Source organism: Ceratotherium simum, chromosome 1 (assembly GCF_057802395.1).
Source record: "Ceratotherium simum simum isolate JZ-2026a chromosome 1, ASM5780239v1, whole genome shotgun sequence".
In the NCBI taxonomy this organism is placed as follows: Eukaryota; Metazoa; Chordata; class Mammalia; order Perissodactyla; family Rhinocerotidae; genus Ceratotherium; species Ceratotherium simum.
Genome location: NC_141900.1, coordinates 93,886,621 through 93,909,166, shown reverse-complemented (window position 1 = coordinate 93,909,166; position 22,546 = coordinate 93,886,621). Strand labels below are relative to the sequence as shown.

General features: G+C 43.0%; 1 protein-coding gene across 4 annotated transcripts in view; it reads left to right on the top strand.

Annotated features, from left to right (window-relative positions):
• Positions 1 to 22,546, top strand: part of SVOPL (SVOP like) — a 77,009-nt gene that overhangs the window by 31,311 nt on the left and 23,152 nt on the right. For 3 of the 4 annotated variants that reach the window (XM_004430711.3, XM_087431394.1, XM_087431406.1), the window contains 8 exons: positions 2,083 to 2,146; positions 4,814 to 4,939; positions 8,073 to 8,201; positions 14,824 to 14,897; positions 17,978 to 18,189; positions 18,872 to 18,983; positions 19,686 to 19,767; positions 21,725 to 21,814. In XM_004430711.3, the coding sequence (XP_004430768.2) occupies positions 2,083 to 2,146; positions 4,814 to 4,939; positions 8,073 to 8,201; positions 14,824 to 14,897; positions 17,978 to 18,189; positions 18,872 to 18,983; positions 19,686 to 19,767; positions 21,725 to 21,814 (889 nt within the window). The remainder of the gene's footprint in view (positions 1 to 2,082; positions 2,147 to 4,813; positions 4,940 to 8,072; positions 8,202 to 14,823; positions 14,898 to 17,977; positions 18,190 to 18,871; positions 18,984 to 19,685; positions 19,768 to 21,724; positions 21,815 to 22,546) is intronic. The other variant, XM_087431398.1, reaches the window with a different exon arrangement.

The following is a 22,546-nucleotide window of genomic DNA, read 5'->3' as shown; positions in this document are numbered from 1 at the left end:
GCATCGTTCTTCCCTGGGGCATAGGTTAAGCATCACTCTGAGCTTTGGAGCCATAGAGGAATAGAAGTTAGATAGAATTTTAAAACATCCCTCAGACAGCCCAATAAATATGGTAAACCCCCCAAATTCTGGTTAATAACTGCAACAGAGAAGAGCAATTAGAACACTGATGGGATAGGATTCCATTTATTCTTCTATTCACAAAATTAATGTGTACTTAATTAGAAACCTGTGCTTTGACTGTCATTAGTTGGGGAAATTACCTTCTCTTGGGTGTATTTTAATTTCCCAAGTATGTTTTAGAAAAGGGAATCAGGCTTAGCAAAAGATTTTGCCAACATTTCTCTTGGCAAAAGAGATAAAGCTAATATCTCTTAAATGGTAAGAGATAACTTCGGGAAGAGATTACTTTGACTTTCAATAACTTTGGGAATAAAAATGGGAACAAAAGAGTAGTTGTAAGTTTACTTCTTATTGTTCTCTTACGTGGATATTAGCTGTATTTTTATTTCATTTTATTTATTAATTATATTTTGATATATGATTATCTAGGAAAAACTCTCTTCTGTTTTCCTTTACACACTCACACTCACTACTTCTGACAATACTTCACTTCTTTTTTTTTAATAAGACTTCACTTCTGGGGCCGGCCTGGTGGCACAGCGGTAGGGTGCGCGCTCCGCTTCCGTGGCCCAGGGTTCGCAGGTTGGAATCCTGGGTGTGCACTGACACACCGCTTGTCAGGCCATGCTGTGGCGGCGTCCCACATAAAGTGGAGGCAGATGGGTACCGATGTTAGCCCAGGACCAATCTTCCTTAGCAAAAACGAGGAGGATTGGCAACAGATGTTAGCTTAGGGCTGATCTTCCTCACAAAAACAATAAATAAATAATACTTCACTTTCGACACCAGATGTGTGGGTTTTTCCCCACACCAACCAATTTTCTGAAACCACCTGGATGGCCTACAATTCAATTCAGTTCTGACCCTAACCAGAGTTAGTGCAGATCTCACAGGTTAAGGGACAATTCCCACAAGACCGTCCCTCACTTTGGACACCACTCACAAGTATCAGGTCCTCAGGTTACCCACAACTTCAGTCTGACTTGGCTACAAATTGAAAGTTCCCAGGAATCCCTCCTTGGGTTTGAGAATCTGCTAGAGTGACTGACAGAACCCAGGGAAACAGTTTACTTACTATTGCAAAAGGATTATTTATTACAAGGGTACTTGACAGGAAACAAATGAATATCCAGATGAAGAGATACATAGGGTGAGGTCCAGAAGGGCTCCAAGCACAGGAGCTTCTGTCCCTGTGGAGTTGGGGTGCACCACCCTCCTGGCACATAGATGCATTCACCGACCTGGAAGCTCTCTGAACCTTCTATGTTAGGGATTTTTATGGAGGCTTCACCACGTAGGCATGATTGATTATTAACTCATTTTCCAGGCTGTCTCCTCCCTCTGGAGGATGGGGGAATAGGGCTGAAAGTTCCAAGCTTCTAATCATGACTTGATCTTTCTAGTGACCAGCCCCCATCTAGAAGCCCACCAAGAGTCACCTCATTATGGGGCTGGCCCGGTGGCACAGGCAGTTAAGTGTGCGCGCTCCACTTCAGTGACCCGGGGTTTCCAGGTTCGGATCCCGGGCACGCACCAATGCACTGCTTGTCAAAGCCATGCTGTGGTGGTGTCCTATATAAAGTGGAGGAAGATGGGCATGGATGTTAGCTCAGGGCCAACCTTCCTCAGCAAAAAAAAAAAAAAAAAAAAAAGAGGAGGATTGGCATCAAATGTTAGCTCAGGTCAGATCTTCCTCACCCAAAAAAAAAAAAAAAAAAAAAAAGAAGAGTCACCTCATTAGAACAAAAGATGCTCCTATCACCCAGGAAATTCCAAGGGTTTTAGGAGGTCTGTGTCAGGAACCAGGGTCAAAGACCAAATATTGGCAGGAACCGGAATGATGAATGTGTATGTTTTTTAACTCTTTACCTCTGTGACAAGAAAAATTATGATTGTTAAAAAAAAGTTATTTGGTTTTGTAAAAATGAAATTATTGTGTCTTCCCCCCTTGCTGTTTAGGCTAATCATAAAGACTGAATTTTTGCCTACAAAATATCGAGGCTATATGCTCCCCTTGTCTCAGGTAAGGTAAAATAGGAATTCTACCCAGTCTTCTGTTCCTATAGGATATGACGTACATGGTTTTCCATCTTGCCCATTGATTGTTTGATTAGCACACTGCCTATTGCTTAGTACCAACGAAAGAGCGTTGGGAGTGCTTGACACCAGAGGTCCAATTCCAAGGTTTTCTGAGCCAGGACTTTGTCATCCAATAATAGCATTTGGAACACAGTAACCCCTTCCTCAATAACCAGGAAACATTGCCATGGCTGGTTTCACTGGAGTAGTAGAAGCCCAGGAATGCATATGAGATGAACTTTCACCCCACTGAGTCTTCAGGGGAGGGACACAGCTACTCTCCCTTTTAGAGTGTCCCACCTCCCTTGCAGGGATACTAGTGTCTGCAAGTCTATAATCCGCCCGTGCCTGTGGGAACGTGCCGTAATTGCCTCCTCCCACAGCTGAGCCATTTATCCAGGTGAGAAGGTTGGGATGTGCCCAAGCCCTCCTCAGACCCCTGCTGGTCACTGATTTTGGTTTTGCCTTAGAAGCAACATCAATCTAGGTGCCCCTCTACCGTCTTTGATGCCATCATTATCCAAAAGCCCTGACCTTTCAGAGGGCCCATGAAAGAGACAACCCTTTCCACTGAAGCATTGTATATTTGGCAATAAATAAAGCAGTAGGAGAATATTTTTAAATTTATTTTTAATTTTTCCAATACTAAATTTAGGCAACAAAAAAATTGGAAAGAATCTAACAAACACAGAATAACTCTACATTCCTCTTAGATTTCTTCTTCCGGTCTTTGTTAAGATGGATGCACACATTTCTAATACTTAGCGGTTGGATTTCACACTTATTATTTAATGGGCACAGTCCTACTCAAACTCATCTATGGACATTTTCCCTTCCACCTGCCACTCATTCCATGGCCTACTTCCTGGTTATGTTTTCTCCTTGCTAGTCTTATTGTCTAAGTCTTCTTGGGTCATCTAATTTAGTCCAATGGTTTTAACTATCTATGTGCCTATGACCCCCAAAATCTTTATCTACAATCAAGAGCGTCTCCTTGAACTTCAGAGCCATGGCCACTTACCTGTTAGTCACTTGAATATCCTACAGGCTTCTCAAAAACAACATGCGTAGAACTAATCTCTTTATCTTCCTCTGAAACCTCTTATTTCCATGTTTCCACTCTCAGTTAATAACAAACACTGTCCCCTCAGCCATCTGAGCCACAAACTCAAGAGCCATCCTGGACCCCTCCCTCTCCTTCACCCCCATTCTATCAATCACCAAGCCCTACTGATTCATCCTCTATTAATGGACCCTCAACCACAGTGTCCATCAGCAAACCCTGTCACCTTAACCTCCAAAATATGTGAGCAGTCCCTCAATTAAAATTTTTTTTTTGCCATTTCACTACTAAAATCCTTTTCAATGCCATGTCGCCTGTTACCTGATCTACTGCAATGGTCTTGTCACTGGTCTTCTTGTTTGCTGCCTCTTCAGAAATGTCAAACTTGATCACTCAAGTTACTTGCCATCACATTACTGCTTTTTTTCCCCATAACCCCTATCACTTTCTGAAATAATCTTTTTTTTTTTTTTTTTTTTTGGCTGGGAAAGATTCGCCCTGAGCTAACATCTGTTGCCAATCTTCCTCTTTTTTTTTTTTTCTTCCCCAAAGCCCTGTTGCATGGTAGTATATGGAAGTTGTAAGTCCTTCTAGTTCTTCTATGTGAGCCACTGCCTCCTCACAGCTACTGACAGACGAGTGGTGTGGTTCTGAGGCTAGGAATTGAGCCTGGGCTGCTGAAGTGGAACGTGCTGAACTTTAACCACTAGGCCATCAGGGCTGGCTCTTGTTTGTCTTTTTGTAATAAAATTATTTGGTGATGAAATAGTCACCTCTTAATTAATCCCCCAAAGGGTCTCTTATTATATTATCTTCTCTCCGTCTCTGTAAGGTGGAATGGAGTTATCATTTACTCTCCATCTTCTGATGGGGAAATAATGCTCAGGCTAACACTTGGAATTGTTCTAATTCCCAACTCGTGGTGCCTGGCCATAGTTGGCTGCCATGTTATTTGTTGATATATAATGATCTCCAAGATATATTTTTCAGTACAAAAAGCAAAGTGTACAGCAGTATTTATACTATGTGCCATTTATGATAAAAGAAGAGAAGAACAAAATATATCTTTATTAGCTTGAATATGTTTAGAATAGCTTTGGAAGGCTACACAAGAAACATAATATTTGTTCCTTCTGAGAAGAGAAACTGGATGGCAGGGCACTACGAAAAGAGGAGAATATTTTTAGTGTTCTCCTTTGTGCCTTTTGAATTATGAACCAGTGAATATGTTATTTATTCAAGAAAAAAATGTCAATGTCTTGGGTCCCAAATTTTTAAAACTTTGGTGACATTGCTGGCCCCTGTCTAGCTGAGTCTCCCATGTATAGACAGGCAGTCTGAGCCGCAGAGAACTGAAGTGACTTTCCCAATTCCTCCAGGTCCTAGAGGTAGTGCTAGGAGCAGAACCTGAACCTTCCACTCCTCCATCAGACTCCCTCCCGTCTCACCCTTGTATAATGCTAAAATGTTAGACAGTGTGGCTCCCGAGAGAAGAGATGTTGAGCACATTTGATAGGAAGAATTTTAATCTTCCATTACTCTCCCTAGGTTTTCTGGCTTGCTGGCTCGCTGCTTATCATCGGCCTGGCCTCTGTGGTCATCCCCACCATTGGGTGGCGTTGGCTCATCCGCATTGCCTCCATTCCTGGCATCATCCTCATCATGGTCTTCAAGGTGAAGAAGCTCGTGAGGAGGCTCATCCCTCTTGCCGTCCTTCCAGCTATCCCAGTAGCCTTTTTGCCCGACAGATATCTTAATCACCTCCATCTCTTTCCTTTATCCCCAAATCTGTCTCAATCAGCTTGTGTCCCTCACCTCCTTTAGCCTGCCTTGTTATCATTTATTCCTGGAAGTTTTATCTGACAACTTGACCCTATTTCAGCTGACCCCTCTCTAACCTTTAGTACTCATGTCTTTTACATGTTCTCAGGCCACTGTGGACCATCTCAGGCCACTGCTGGTTTGTCTTCCTGCTCTCCTGCTAATCTATAAGCTGCTCAAGTGTAGAATCATTATCTTCCTTAGGTTCCAGTAGAATTCTGCTCATTGTTCAAAGACAGAGTTGGCAGCTCAGTGGAACTTGGATCTGTTTTTTTTGTGTGTCACCTACCCTATGGAATCAAAGAATTTCAGAATTTAGAAAGGTCCCTAGTGGTCATTTATTCCAAACCTCAACCAATGCAGGCATTCCTTCTCTCTGCCAGAACTCTCCTAGCTTCAGGCATATGACTACTTTATAGACGCTACAGCATGTTCCAGCTCTAGGCAGCCCTAGTTCTGAGGAAGTTCTTTCTTATGTTGAGTGGAACTTGCCTCTTTATGAATTTACCTGCAGATCTTAGTACTTCTGTCTGGAAAACCCAGAGGTCTATCTTCAACATGATATCCCTCTAAATATTTAAGAATTGAGCCCAACCAAGGCTTCCTTTCTCTAAGTTAAACAATACCATTACCTTCAACTCTTTCTCACAGCACCTCGTCCCAGAGCCCTATTTTCTTCTGGATGAACTCAGTTTGTCAGTGTCTTCTCTGCAGTGAATTGCTGCTCAGGCTCACACACAGGCCCCCAGGTGCTCTGGGACAAGTGGCTTAGCAGGCCTGTTGCTTCCTGTGGGCAGACCATCCGCCTCTGTTGATGTAGTCTAAGACTGCCTTGCTTCTTAGCCAGCTTCACCCCACAGTTGGATGCTGTTGGGCTTAGGATCAACTACAACCCCAAGATCTGTTCTATGTGAGGTGTTTCCAAGCCTAGATGCCTGAAATCTGTAATTGGGCGATTGATAGGTTTTCTTAAATCTAAATGAATCACTCTACTTTCAAATAGTTAAATTTCACCTTGTAGCTTTAGCCCAGTGTCCCATCTTGCCTGGGTTTGCCTCCAGGGGGGCAATGTGGTCTATTAGTTCTGGAATGAGACCACCTAGACCAGAGTCCTGGCTCCACCATCCTGGGCAAGTCATTCCACATCTTTATGCCAAACAAATAGTGTGTATCTCGTTGGGCTGTTGCAAGTATCAGCTTAGAAAAAGAAGCAATTGCAAAATAAAAGGAGAGTGTTTATTTGGGGTCTTAGAATTAAAATTCAGGGAACACAGTTTCTGGCAGCAGCCAGAAGTATGTCCCCTTGAGGAGTAAAAGTCAGGAGTTTTTATTAGCAAAAAAGAGAGCCCAGAACAATCACCCCAGTTGTTTGTTACGGAGGGTAAATTTATGTTATAGTTCCTTGGCTTACTCAAGGACATCTTGTTGCTACCAGAAAAAGTATATTTTTGCACAGTCCTTCAGAAAGTCCTTCCTCAGCGAATAACTCCCTTTTGGTAAGTCAGCAAGGTCAGCACAGTTTCATGTTTTTTTTAAGATCGAGTCCAGGGTACAAAATGGAGTCACCGTTGTCAACTCATTTCACACGAGGATTAAACAAGATTACATGTAAAACTCTCTTCATATAGGGCCTGGAACATGAACGGTGTTCAATGTGTGTTAGCTATGGAGCTATGCTATCACTTTTTAAAAAATTATTATTTGGAATCACGATCTTGTCATTTAATTCATCACACTCGCGTTGAGTATATACCAGGCTCAGCACCAGGTTCCAAGGCTAAAAAGATGCATAAGACACAGGTTTTGCCCATTAAGGAGCTCTAGCCAATCAGCGAGAGATAGACAGGAATGCAAAAAGTAACAGTACCAACTCGACCTGGACAAGTGTTGGAATAGCTCAAGTTCTGTGGGTGCTCTGAGGAGAGAGTGATGTATTCCAGTGGGGTTACGCTGTTGAATTTGGCCCTTGTGGAATAGAACAGACTGCCTTGGATGGCCAGAGAGTGTGGAAAGGGCCTTTGGGCAGGACTGATGCACAAGCCCTGTCGTGAAGGTGTGAAAATGCAGAATCCGTTTGGTGGACGGCAGGTAGGCTGGAATGGCTGGAGTGAGGGGTGCAGTGGGAGGCAGGCTGGGAAGACAGGCCTGTGACCGGATTAGGAAGGGCCTCGAAGCCCAGGGGCGCTGGAGGTATGGAAGGGGTTATGTGCTGGGAAGCTGGCACGTGGCTGTGTGGAGCCTGGGCATGGGGGAAGATGGAAAAGGCCAGAAAAGCAGTTAGAAAGTGTTGGAATAATCTCGGTGGGAGATGAGGAGGACCTCAACAGCCCGCTGGCTGTGGGAATGGGGAGCAGAGTGCTGCTGGGGGAGATGCTTTCCTGAGGAAGAACCAACCAGCCCTGATTGGGTGTGAGGCAGAAGGGGCAGCGGACAGTCCAAGTCAGTTCTCAAGGTCCCAGCTTCCGTGGAGGCCTGTACTGTTTTCCGAGTGTGGTGTTCAGAGTATTCAACAATCCGTGGGTTGAGGGCCTTGACAACTAGCACTGATTCCTCCACCTTGTGGGTGCTGGAGGCCCCTGCCGCGGTCACCCTTTAGGATGTTGCCACATGAGGAGGTCCCAGGGTTCCTGGGGAGGGGCTGGGGTGACAGAGCAGTGGAGAGGCACCAGGGCCCTGGCGCAGCAGCTATCACCAACTGGATGTAAGAATTTCATTTTATTAACAAGTAGGTTGGGTTGAACTGGTGCGAAGCTCAGTGTCACCCCGCTGGCATCCAAGATGGGACTCTGATAGGAGAACGTGACCTTTTTTGTTCCAAATCAACTTCGAATGCAAGAGAATGCCTGCTACATTGTGTGCCTTCAAACTTGCTACATCCTTTCCCTTCTCGGGAAACTGGGGCGGTGTAGGATATGGAGCAATCATTGCCGTACCCCTGGGGTCCACAGCAGCTGCAACTCTGATGTTCTTTGTCATCTGTGCCCAGTTTATTCCTGAATCTGCTCGCTTCAATGTCTCCACCGGGAACACTCAGGCTGCCCTGGCCACACTGGAGCGCATTGCCAAGATAAACCGCTCGGTCATGCCGGAGGGGAAGCTAGTGGAGCCTATCCTGGTGAGTTCCCAGTTGAGAGATCTTCTCCCCCCATAGGGCCGCTCAGAAATCCCCTTTGTAGAAGCTAGAGGGAAGGGGACATTAGCTCTCTAGTCCCGCCCCTGGAGAGAGGAGAGAAAAGAGCAGAGCAGACGGGACACCACAAGCCACGTGGTCCTGGTAAGTTACCTACCTTCACTTTCCTCATCAATGAAATGGGAGTAATAGCACCTACCTTGTAGAGCTAGTCACATGATTTAGTATCACAGTTTATAGGTGAGAGATTGTTTTATAACTTATTTTCTTATACAGGGTTTGTCTTATTTTGATATCAAACCTATAAACTTCATAACAAATTTATAAACTTCAAAAACAAACTTATAAAATAATTTTAAGATATAATTGGGCATTTAAATTCCAGGACTCTCAAGGTCAGTCTGCATTCATTTCTCACACCAGCCAGACCACCCACTTCACCCACCTGCAGGCAGGTCAGTCACAGGCTCCTGGAAGAGTTTCACCAGTGCTGCCTTCCTCACCTGTCCTGCCATCTGGGCAACAGTTTCTATGACAGGAATTAACCTCTTTGAATGTTTGGTAAACTTGCCTATAAAGCAGTTTACGCCTAATGTTTATTTTGAGGTGAGTGCTCGGGGGCGGATAATTAGAGGGTGTTAGAAGGAAGAGTTTTTAAAACTACTTTAAATTTATGTAAAGGTTAGAGTCTACTTACTTTTAATACTTTTGATTAAGTCAATTTCAGTTATGTATATATTTTACAAAATTGTCCAGTTCATCTAGGTTTTCAAGTTTATTTTATTTTTTTTTATTTTGTTTTATTTTATTTTTCCCCCAAAGCCCCAGTAGATAGCTATATGTCATAGCTGCACATCCTTCTAGTTGCTGTATGTGGGACGCGGCCTCAGCATGGCCGGAGAAGCAGTGCGTCGGTGCGTGCCCGGGATCTGAACCCGGGCCGCCAGTAGCAGAGCACGCGCACATAACCGCTAAGCCACAGGGCCAGCCCTCAAGTTTATTGATATAAAATTGTTCCTAGTGTTCTCTTGTGAGTTTTAAAAATCTACTGTGTGAGTATGTCCCCTTTTCCATTTTTAAAGTTATTTATTTGTGCCTTCTTTCTTTTTTCTTGGTCTATCCTAGTAGAGGTTTGTCTATTTTATTAAACTTCAAGAACAAGATTAATTTTTGGTTGTTGTTCTCTTTATTGATTTTTTGGTGGTCTCATTAATTTCTACTCTTTATATTTTGTTTTCTTCCTTGGCTTTTTATGTTCTTCTAGTTTCTAGCTTCTTGACTTCAGTCCTCAGCTCATTTCTTGTCAGCCTTTTTGATTTTTAATAGACCATTTAGCTACATTCAGCAAGTTTTGTTATGGAGTAATTTTATTTTTATTCCTATTTTGTAGCTCCTATGAGTTTCTCTTTAACCAATGAGTTATCTGTTAATGATCTTTTTTATTCTTTGTTTCTAATTTAGTTGCATTTTTGTCAGAGGATGTTATCAATTATTTGGAATTTACTGAGACTTTTCTTTTGTCCTCTGCATAGTGACTTTTTATTAATGTTCCATGTGTACTTAAAAAGAATGTGTGTTCTCAATGAGTATAAATATTGTTAATTGTGCCAAATAAATATGTGATACTTGTTCTAGATTTTGCCTGCTTGAGTTAACAGTTTTTCAATAAGATGATGGTTTTTTTCATTTCTCCTTATAGGCCTGACAGTTTAATTCATATATTTTGAGGAATCTTGTTGCATCCTAGTATATGATTGACTTATTCTGTGTGTGGATTTTTCTTATTATTTGAAGTATTTCTTTATTCCTATATTGCTTTGGGCATTGGATTCTATTTGCTCTCATACTAACATATCAAAACTGGCTTTGGTTAATATTTTCCTGGTATATCTTTTTTCTAGCCCTTTATGTTTAACCTTTCTGTATTGCTTTGCTTTAAATGTATTTCTTATAAATATATAGCTGATGTTTATTGTTTTCACTGTTTCATCCGATATTCTGTGTCTTTTAATAATGAGTTTGATCTATTTACATGTATTGTGATTACTGACGTATTTGGACTTGTGCCTGTCATTTTATTTTATATTTTCTCTTAATCATGTCTTTCCTTTTCAGTGTTCTTTCTCCTTTCTCCTTCTATTAGATTGATTCAGTTTGCTTGTTTCCTCCTGTATTTCCTTCTACTGGCTTGAAACTTATACGCTCGATTTCTTTTATTATAGAGGTAGCCCTTAAATACTGAAAATGTGTACTTACGATAGTTAATATTATTTGGCATCTTTATCTGCCTTCCAAACAATTCAAGAACCTTAAACCTGTTAATTCTGATCTGCCCCAGTCTCATCTTCCAAATCATTTTTGTCTTGTATTTTAGTTTCACATTGTTCTTTTTTTTTAAATAATTTTATTTATTTATTTATTTTCCCCCAAAGCCCCAGTAGATAGTTGTACATCATAGTTTCACATCCTTCTAGTTGCTGTACGTGGGACATGGCCTCAGCATGGCCGGAGAAGCAGTGTGTCAGTGTGCACCCGGGATCTGAACCCGGGCCGCCAGCAGCGGAGTGCGTGCACTTAACCGATAACCCACAGGACTGGCCCCTCACATTGTTCTTAAGTTTCCCTAAATTAAACATTTTTCTTTTTTTTTTTTTTTTGGTGAGGAAGATCCGCCCTGAGCTAACATCCATGCTAATCCTCCTCTTTTTTGCTGAGGAAGACTGGCCCTGGGCTAACATCCGTGCCCATCTTCCCCCACTTTATATGGGGCGCCGCCACAGCATGGCTTGACAAGCAGTGCATCGGTGCGCACATGGGATCCGAAGCTGGGCCGCCAGCAGCGAAGCGCACACACTTAACCGCTACACCACGGGTGGGCCCCAGGAGAGCCTGCTGTTGACCCAGGTCTTGCTCCGTCTCTGAGATGGGTTCAGAGAGGCAGCAGCTCTCCCCAGCCCTCCTCCACAGAAATCTCACTCTCTCAGGATCGTGTGGCCATGGCAGGACAGGTGACGTCCAAGTGTGCAGTTCTTACACGTCCTACACACCAGCGAGAGGTGGGCTACTCCGGGCATTCTTGATTGGTTTCCCAGGACACCTCTGATGACAAAAGCACTGTAATCCCACTGCCACCTGGCCTGCCGCTAGACATTTTGAGTGTGAGATAGAACGTGCCCAATAGTAATGCAAAAATCATGAGGATTAAATATCCCAAACCTCCCCCACACTCACAACTGTATTTTGGTAAAAGTGTTCTCACTTCGCTCTGTGGAGTGTTTCCCCTAATTATTACATGTGCCTCAAAACCTAATTGTAAAACAAGAAACCCAGGCCTCTTCCATAGGATTAAGGATAATTCTGTTATTCTAATTTATTTTCTGGATTTAGGAAATAAGCTCTTGTGGTTCAGAGGTCAGGAAGGTTCTATTAGGCAGTATCAGCGCTCTTCTACCTTCCTACCAAGATACTGACAATTACATCTTATTGAGCCAAGCATGGTGGGAGGACTAATTAGTTGCTAGGAAACAATGATTAAATGAAGGAAGCTATTAAGTTTTGTAGAAACTGGAACATAATCTTTAAGTGGCTATGAAATTTTGATTGTCGATGGTATAAAAAATGAAATTGGTTGCAAAGAGAAAAAAAATGTTTCTTAGCAGAGACAATTAACTCAAAACCATGGACAGCTGTATAATCATGAGGGCCCAATTCCAACCATTTTTGGCATGAATATTTTAATTGAACTCAGTAGTCTCTCCAGGACTGAAGAGCGCTGAGCTTCAGTTCTCTCCTCCCTCCTCTTTTCCCTCCCCTCTTTCCTCCCTACTCCACCCTGGCTCTTCCGTCTCCCATCCCTCATTCTCATTCTCATCCTCGTCCTCCCTCCCCCAACTTTCCTCTGCCGCTGTATATCAGTCTGCTTGGGCTGCTATAACAAAGTACCACAGATTGGGTGGCGTAAACAACAGAAATTTCCCCGGGAGGCTAGACGTCCGAGATCAAGGTGTTGCAGAGTTGGTTTCTTCTGAGGCTTCTTTCTTTGGCTTATAGTTGCCCATCTTCTCATCGTGTCTTCACATCATCTTCCCTCTGTGTGTGTCTGTGTCCTAATCTCCTCTTTTTATGAAGGACATCAGTTGTGTTGAATCTCAGTCCACCTGATGACCTCATTTTAACTTAATTACCTCTTTAAAGGCCCTATCTTCAAATACAGTCACATTCTGAGGGTTAGGACTTCAACATATGAATTTGGGGGGGGCACCATTCCCATAACAACTGCCCTCTCTCCTCCATCCCCTCTATATTCTCAATCCTCTCTCCACATTCTCCATCCTCCTACATCCTTCTCCTTTCTCCTCCTCCCTTCTTCCTCCCACTTTCCTTCTCTTGCCTTCAGCTTGCAGCTTCCATCCATCACGCCCATTAAATGATCTTGTCCGGGGGGCCGGCCTGGTGGTGCAGTGGTTAAGTGCACGTTCTCCGCTGAGGTGGCCTGGGGTTCGCGGGTTCGGATCCCGGGCGCGCACTGACCCGCTGCTTGCTAAGCCACGCTGTGGTGTTGTCCTATAGAAAGTGGAGGAAGATGGGCCTGGGTGTTAGCCCAGGGCCAATCTTCCTCAAGAAAAAAAGGGGAGGATTGGCATTGGATGTTAGCTCAGGGCTAGTCCTCCTCCAAAAAAATAAAATAAAATAAATGATCTTATCCTTCTCTTCAATCATCTTTTGAGCAAGGCGCTGTGGATACAGAGCTACAAGCAGTACACTCTGCCTTCAAGTCTCTAAACCCACTTAGTGAGATGAGACTTACATAGGAAAGAATCAGTAACAAAACAGCCCAGATGCTCAGAACCAGGTGAGCGGCACAGGCAGCAGAGTGTGCGTAGGATCAGAGCAGAGAGGTGACCGTGAGCCAGGGCAGTCGGAGCCACCCTCAACTGAGGGGTAAGTGGGGCATAAAGTGAACACGGAAAGGAGAGGCAGCCTCAGGGGAGGAAAGAGGCCACTGCAGGCAGGAGCAATGGTGTGAGCCAAGAGCAGAGGTGGGAAAGCGCAGTGGGTTTGGCCACATTGACTGCCATAGGAACGCCATGCGGAGGAGGCTCGACAAGATGCTAGGAGCAGTGGAGCGTGTGCGGCTTCACTCCAAAGACACTGAGATGAAAGGCTTTGGTAACTGTCTGAGGAAGGGCCACAAAATGGATGAAGTGAATGAGTCCACCCATTGGGATTGTAGCCAAATGTTCAGAATTTATTAGGATAAAATTTATGATTCATTGTGATTCACTACAGACTCAGTTTTCTGTATCTCCAGTGACACTTGGGGAGGTGAGGGGACCATAGTCACATCTAAACCGAAGGGGACATGGCAGCTAGGTAGATGGGCAAGACTCAAGACTGGTGCTCGGGAGACCTGGACGCTAGGCTGGCTCTGCCTCCAAACAGCTGTGTGATCTTGGGCAAGTCACTCACCCTCTGTGGATCACATATCCTATGTTGGGAAATGGGAGGACAGGACTGGATCAGAGGTTTTCCAAAGATGAGTAACCAGAGCCCCAATATGTAAAGCAGATGAAAGTGGAGCGTCGGTTGCTCCACTCCACCCACAATGACCTCCAGGAGCTGAGCCTAAGAGTCACTGGAACAAAAGACCTCTAAATTCCCTTAAGCTCTAACTTTCTGTGACGACAAGATCCGGGACACCTAGGACCACACTCCTGGTCTCTCTAGAGGGGGCCTGTGATCACAGGTCTATTTGTGAGGAAAGAGTAGTTGGTTTTCAACTGAGCAGCCCCTGAAGCATTCCTAGGTTTACATCAAAATCCATTACTGCCCAATCATATAACCCATCCTTATTTATTTTTATCCAAAAGTATTTGATAAGCACTGACTATGGGCAAGAACTTTTGCTGATTACCCTAAAGAGACATACAGAAATTGGACATTCTATCCTCTTCTCAAATGTATGCCAGTTTTTTCTTACGAAATCCTCATATTCTTTTTTAGTATTAGGTTTCCCCTTTTTTTAAAAAATTTTACTTATTTATTTTTTCCCCCAAAGCCCCAGTAGATAGTTGTATGTCACAGTTGCACATCCTTTTAGTTGCTGTATGTGGGACACGGCCTCAGCATGGCCGGAGAAGCGGTGCGTCGGTGCGCGCCCGGGATCCAAACCCCGGGCCGCCAGCAGCGGAGCGCGTGCACTTAACTGCTAAGCCAGGGGGCCGGCCCTAGGTTTTCCCTTTTAATGTTAATGTTAAAAGAATCTCTCACCAGTTTTATGGTTACTTTTCATGTGTCCTCCTGTTTTCCATACTCCACCCCACCTCTCGCCAGCATTGGTGAGAAGAGGAAGAGTTGAAAATGTTAGAATCTTAAATTCAATGAGTTTTAGTATTTGCGGAGGATAATAAAAGGGTGCAAAGACTGATTGGCTGAGATGAATGTGTTAAAAACAATTATCTGTGAGTTTGAGGGAGGTGTACTCGTGGGAGCAGAGTGGTTATCTGCCACCACGTTGTTCTTGTTTTCTATGATCTAAAATATTAGAGACCTTTCCTTGTCCTTAAACCACTAAGTCTATTCTGCCTCTTCCTTTTCACCACCCCAGGAAAAAAGAGGAAGATTTGCAGACCTATTGCATGCCAAATATTTACGGACCACGTTACAGATCTGGGTCATATGGTAAGAATGTAATTATTTCAAAATGAGTTTTAAATAAACAAGCATTTGGAGAAAGCCTGCTTAAGTAAATCCACTCTGACTGCTACTGGGGAGAAAAACACAAGGCAGACTCCAGCAATGTCTTATCTTTCCGCTAACACCAACAACCACACGCCCACCCACCCAACAAATAAATAAATTTCAAAAAAAAAAAAAAATTTTTTTTTTAAAAGAAGGAGAAAGAAATTGTCTACAATCAGTTTTTTATTTTTCACGTGAGTGCACTTTCTAACATTTTGCAGCCTGGTCTTTTCCCTCGCCACGTGACAAAAACTGATGCTTTGAAGTCACCAATAATCAAAATTCAACGGAATAGACTCTAGTGGGCCTCTCTGTGCTTCATTTCTCTGCAGCCATGACCTTGAGTAAGCAAAGATTTTCTAAACAGGACACAAAAAGTGTTAACTATAAAGGAAAAGATTGACGAGTTAGACTACATTAAATTAGGAACTCTGTGTCAGGAGATATCATGATGAGTCTGAAAGGTAAGCCACCAAATGGGAGAAGAAATTTCCAATATATATATCCAATAAATTATATATATGTAATTATTTTCAACAAGAAAAACATACACAACCCAGTAGAGAAATAGGCAAGAGACTTAAACAGGCACTTGACCAAAAATGTATATCAAATAAACATATGAACACATGTTCAACCTTAAAGTCACCAGGGAAACGCAAATTAAAACCAAATGAGGGCCGGTCCCGTGGCTTAGCGGTTAAGTGCGCACGTTCCGCTGCTGGCGGCCCGGGTTCGGATCCCGGGCGTGCACCGACTCACCGCTTGTCTGGACATGCTGAGGCCGAGTCCCACATACAGAAACTAGAAGGATGTGCAGCTATGACATACAACTATCTACTGGGGCTTTGGGGGAAAAAAATAAAATAAATAAAACCAAATGAGACATCATTACAAATCCACCCAAATGGCTAAAATTAAAAAAACTGACTATATTAAGTGTTGAGAAGGATGTAAAGTAACTGGAACTTTCATACATTGTTGATTAGAGTTCAAATTAGTACAACCACTTTGGAAAACTGTTTAGAGACATCCCTTACAGTTGAAAATATGCATATCCTAAGACTCAGGAATTCCATTCCTAGGTTTATATCCAATGGAAATGCATACATGTTTACCAAAAGACATTTACATGAATGTCTGTAGCATTATTTTATTTGTAAAAGCCCCAAACTACAAACAACCCACATGCCCATTAACAATGTAACGGATAAATTGTGTTACATTCATAAAATGGAATGCTATACAATAACGAAAATAAGAAAACTAGTGTTCTACACTCAACATGGCTGAATCTTACAAATGTAATAATGAGCAAAGGAAGCCAGACACACAGAATACATATTATGTGATTCCATATATATAAAGATAGAAAACAGGCAAAACTAATCCATAGTGTTTGAATTCAGGAAAGTGGTTGTCTATCTGTCTTTCCCAGATATAATCACTATTAATAGGTTGGTATGTCTCCTCTTGAGACTTTTCAATTTTTTACTCTTAATATTTGGAAATTAAATGAAAAAATGAAAGCTACATTAATAGCAAGGGGAGGTGTTTAGGATTGTTTTCTTTTTAAATATTTCGTTATGAAAATTTCCAAACACACGTGAAAGTAGAGAGGATACCGTGATGAACTCTGATTTACTCATCACCCAGATCTGACAATCGTTAGTATTCACCCATATTTGCTTCAGCTATGTTTTTCCTGTGCTGAAGTATTTTCAAGCAAGCCACAGACTTCATAACATTTCATCCCCAGATACTTCACGAAGAGTCTCAACTACTTGAAGACATTTTCTTCATTTTCTTAGATGACTCCAATCCTATAATCACATCAACAAGATGAACAATCACCACGTTAATATCATCCAGTGCCCAGAACTTGTGTGACTTCCCCTGACTGTCCCCATATGTCTTTTACAACTGGCTTTTACAACCATTTCTGCGAAACTGAAAGGGGCACCAGGGGGGCTTCTGGGAGCCTGATATTATTCTTTTTCTTGATTTTAATATATGAACATTTTTATACGTTATTTTTATATCTCAGCAAAATATCTATTAAACAGAAAATAGACAAGAAGAAAATACAAAACAAAAGCGAAAACCTTCTGTGGCTCCTCATGGCCTGCAAATACACTTTGTGATGGGCAGATTCTAAAGGTGACTCCCAAGATTCCCAACTCCTGGTGATTCAATCAAACACTAATGTGGATGCTGATGTGAAGGGACTGTGTAGATGTAATTATGGTTATGGGTCTTAAAATTGGGAGATTATCCTGGATTTGACTGGTGGGCCCAATCTAATAACTCAAGTCCCTAAAAGTAGAGAAATTCCTCCAGCTGGAAACAGATACGGAGCAGAAAAGAAAACATGAGAAGAAGCAGAAGGAGAGGTTCAAAGCATGAGAAGGACTCAATCTACTGTTGCTGGCTTTGAAGACAAGGAATGAGAGAAGCCTGTAGAAGCTGAGAATAACTGGTGAACAGCCAGCAAGGAAATGGAGATGAGTTCTAAGTCCCATGAAGCTGAATTTTGCCAACCATCTGGATGAGCTCGGAAAGGGATTCTCCTCCACAGAAAGGCCTGCGGCCCTGCCTACACTTTCATGTCAGCCTTGTGAGACTAAGAGCAGAGAAATCAGCCAGACCACTGAAATTTTGACCTCCAGAACTGTGAACTAATCAATGTGTGTTGTTTTAAGCTGCTAAATTTGTGCTACTTTTTTACAGCAGCAATAGAAAACGAATCCAAACTTCCTTTGCTGGGCCTGTGGGGTCCTCTCTACCATCTAGTCCTATCCTGCTCTTTCTTGCAAATCCATTTCCCACCGCACCTCCAGTGGATGCCACCCTCCAGCCTCTCCCTGCTCTGTGAGCCTGGCTTTCCATTCCCTTCCCTTCCCCTGCACTGTGCCTTCCCCCTGGAATGCTCTCCCCGTTTCTCCTCGCCTCTCATGGTGCCACCCCACCTTCAGGCCTGGTGACAGCTTTTCCTAATGTCGATCTGTTCTCACTTCCAGGCTGGGAATCTCCTTTGCCTACTACGGGGTCATCCTGGCCAGCGCTGAGCTGCTGGAGCGGGACCTGGTCTGTGGTTCGCGGTCTGAGTCGGAGTCCGAGGTGGTGGTGACCATGGGGGATCCAGAGGGAAGCCAGAGCCCCTGCCACTGCCACATGTTTGCCCCCTCTGACTACCAGACCATGATTATCAGCACCATTGGTGAAATTGCTCGTAAGCGTCTCTCTGTCTATTGAGTCCTTCTGTTTCCTGTTGAGGGTCATGCAACTCAGAGCATCAGAGCAGAGAAGCGTGACCCTGTCACAGACATGGCTTCTACCTGGTAGAACTGAACAAGTCCCCAAATCTTGCTGACATGTCTCCAATGTGGATTGGCATGGGGAGGAGAGGTCTGGAGGAGTAGAGCTTTGAATTACTGTATTATATCAATTCTAAGATGCATTTTTTCTTTTCACATTTTAACATCTCAATTTGGGATGTGTGGTACAGTGGCTTGTTAGATTTCAATTTGCAGCACTTTCTGTTTTAGTGGACATAAAATAATGGTACTTGAAAATCAGTGGCACCTTGATTTGATGAAAAACAGTATAAAACATTTAAAATATAGGTCTAGTAAGTTGGCAATTTACAATAGACATACATGATGTAATAAGCACCCTGGGCATAAAATATCCTTTATATACACCAGTGCTTGTCATTCTTGGACCCACGAGGGAAAAGTATATTGAAGGAGTCATGAAGCTGATGACAGTGTGACTGGGTTTTGGCTGGAATACACATGAGGTTTGGATGAAGTTGCTTCTTTCTGAAATGAAAGTGAGGAATCCATGCCAGTGTTGATAAATGCCACTTGCTTTCAAGGTTCCAGAAAGTGTCTTTGTTATCTGCTTTCCAGTGAATCCTTTAAATATCCTGGGCATTAATTTCCTGGGCAGACGGCTGAGCCTTTCTATCACCATGGGATGCACAGCTTTATTCTTCATTCTCCTCAATATTTGCACTTCAAGGTATTTTCTCTCTGGTTGCTTCAAAACAATCTAGTTTGGTGCAGTGGTTTTGAGATGGGGTCTTTTGACCCACGGTGTTCCGTGGGCGAGGCCCTTTCACCAGGGGAGTAGAGAACGGGCTGCTCAAAGCCATCTTGCCTGGTACCTGCCACTCCCACGTTCCTCTTGCCGCTGACCCGGCCCCTCCTTCTGTTATCACAGGATGTGGGAATCAGTGTTGGTGCACTCACTTCACCAACTGAGATATTTAGGATCTTCATGCAAAGCTTCCTGGAGAATCAGGACTCTGGTTGTTTACCAAATTATCCAGACCACTCTCAAGATAGTTTAGTGACATGGATAACATATCTGTGGCATGAAAGTTTATTTCACTCTGAATTTGTGACCCTAGAGTGGCCTCAATGATAATATACATCATTCTGCAAACTGAGCCATTTTTGGGGGGTGTTGGCAGAAAGTGTGCTAATCTGGGTGGCCAGGCTGGAATGGCACACGTTGGGGAGTGGAGAGGGTGGGGGTAGGATTGAAGGTTTGAGTCAGGTATTTGCTTTAGGACCCCACAATCAGGCCAGTTGAGAAGCAGCATCTCCCCGGGACCTGGTTATCTGGGGGTGTGTGTGGGCATCTGTAATGCACTTGGGTCGGGGCCCTGGAAGGCCCTCCACGTTGCTTTTCCTAACTTCCCTCGCTTCTCTTCCCTAGTGCTGGCCTCATTGGCTTCCTCTTCATGCTGAGGGCTTTGGTGGCAGCCAACTTCAACACCATCTACATTTACACTGCTGAGGTTAGTTTTGGGAAAGGATTGGTTACATCACAGCACACGAGGTGAGCTGCTTAGAGAGAGTGTCAGTCCACAGATAACATACCCTTGGCTTCTGTTGACTTTTGATGATTTTCTAAAAACATCCCATCAAAATGACACGAGGAGGTTTATTTGCCGTGGAGTTTCTCCGGCCCCATTGAGTCTAGTGAAAGAGGGTCTCTGAGAAGAAAGATGGAGCCTTCTCCCTTTCTCACTAAACAGCACGTAGGTAAAAATCAACTCATTGTCCTAGCATCATGCTTCCAGAAGAAATAGAGTCCAGTAGCTGCATGCTGCTGTCAAAATGTAAAACTCCCTATTTCTTTCTCTTTTTGAAATTAGAATGTATTTTTCTCCTTTATTCTTTTGAAAGATCACATCCCCCTCCATCTGTTATTTGCCGCATGTAGCTTAAATTCGAATATTCTTCATTTTTATTTATTCTTTCTTAATTTATTGAATTAATACCTCCCTGAGGGAGCTAGAGGATCTCCTCGTAGACCCCCACTTTAAAGAACTAATATTCCTAGAAATAACAGTGTCTGAATAGGAAATTTAGTATTTTAACTGGTTTTGTCACGATTACGCTAGAGAAAGCAGTGCTGTAGGGACTGATGAGGCTGCATCCAACTTCATCCCAGGAAATGCGGAAGTTTGTTCAGATTACAGCTATGACATGACAAAACCATGAAAGTCACAGAGAAAAGTATTCTTTTCCCACCACACAGATAAAAATAGGAAATTATGACATATTTGACATATACATAATACTTCATTTGGTTCTGTTAACAAAATATTCTAGAATTTTGTGAATTTATGAACCTAAAAATCTGTGTGTAATATGATGTGCTTCTAAAGTTGTATTTGGAATAGTCAATTTAACATACATTTTGGAATGTGTTCACTTAAAGATTCATTTCTAGGTCTTTTTCTTCCTGATACTTGTTTATTGTTTTTAAAAGAATCAAAGATGTGTACTTGAAGATGATTGTCTTTCATCTCCCAGAATTGTCAAAACATGAACAAAACAAAGAAAAAAGCATCACCATGTATCTGAATCCATTATTTTCAGTTATAGCCAGCAGCCTCATTTCTCAGAAAAAGAAAAAAACCTCCCCACCAGACACTCCACACCTAGACCTTCTCCTATAAATACAGCAGTGTCCTCTGAGGCAGGAAAGCATCTTGCTTTTGCATTTGACGGATGGTGGCTCACAAGATGTGGCCAAGTAAAGGGGCTACGTGCTTTGCTTTAGTGAATTGATAAAAACTGTTTTATCTGTATTACATAGCATTAAGAGAAAATTTTCCAACATTTTGAAAAACAGTTCTTTCATATAGTCTCCCTATGATCTCATTTATGAAATAATATTTGTTTACTTATCAAGAATTCTGAATCAATGAAGTACAGATTAATGAGGATTTACTATAAACATAAAAACGTTGCAACAGGAGAGTAGAATATGCCATAAGATTCTGCAACAAGAACATGGTGCATGGTGTAGCACGTCTCTGGCACTCCGGCCAATGCTTTTCACTATGTCTGTATTAAAGGTTTCATTAGATTGTTATTATTTGGGGAGTATTTTCTTTCCATTCAGTAGAACCACCTTTATATGTTTATAGTCTAAAGCAGAAATCCTCTGACTCCAGAGCTTACCTTTCTAAAATTATATGAGAATATTTAATTAAACACATATTTTAGAATTTGCTCACTTTAAGGATAATTTCTAAGTGTTTATTTTCTGATATTTATTTAAAAAATTCGCAGTTGTGTACCTGAGAAAATGAACGTCTTCTATTCTATATCCTACGTTTCTATATAGAATATTTGGTATTTAATATATATACCAAAGCCCGACCTGGGGAGGGAAGGGCAGAGGACTCAGGGAAAGAAGAGGCCTAAGCGAATTGATGCTTTCTGTGTTCCTCCCTCCAGGTCTACCCCACGACGATGCGCTCTTTGGGGATGGGGACCAGTGGCTCCCTGTGTCGCATTGGTGCAATGGTGGCGCCATTTATAGCCCAGGTACGGCCCAGGAGTCTCTGTAGGGAGGATGAGGTTGAGGGAGGTGGGGAAAGACAGACCCTGGGTCCCCTCATGTTAAGGTTTTAGCCAAGGATTTCTATTTACTTAATGAGTTTTCCTGAGGTTCTGTTTTCCCATTATTTGGCAAATTTGGGTAGGGAAAGAGGCCAAATAAATGCTTCCAGGCTTCCAGGTAGTCAATAGCATGGTTTGCATCGCCTGCAGGGCTTGGATCTTGCTGGGCATTGTTGCAAGAGGATGCAAAAGAAATGGATGATACAAGGAGCTTGAGCAGTTGAATGACAACAGCTGGAACCCTGACACTGGCCAGGGGTATAATTGAAAAACAGAGCACAAAAATGCAGGGAGGTGGCCTTGGGTAGGGTAAGTCTAGTGCTAGGCAAACCAGGTGCAGGTGAGGATAAAATCTAGGGGTGACCTGGACTCGTGGATGGTGCCCTGTTTCAGGAGGGAAATGGGCAGATATGGTGACCCACATGGTCATGGTTCCTCAGAGGGCTAAACAGCTGGCCCACCTGCATTAGTCATTCTCTTTTAGTCGCAAGAAATGGAAATCCACCTGAGCTGGCTGCAGCAACAGACAGGAGTGAGGTTGGGCCCTGGGAGGGCCTGATCCAGCTAGTGGAGGCTGATGGGGATCCAGGCTGTATCCTCCTCATGTCTATCTGGGGCCCACAGTCACTCCTCTGCCTCTCTGAGCATTCAGCCTTT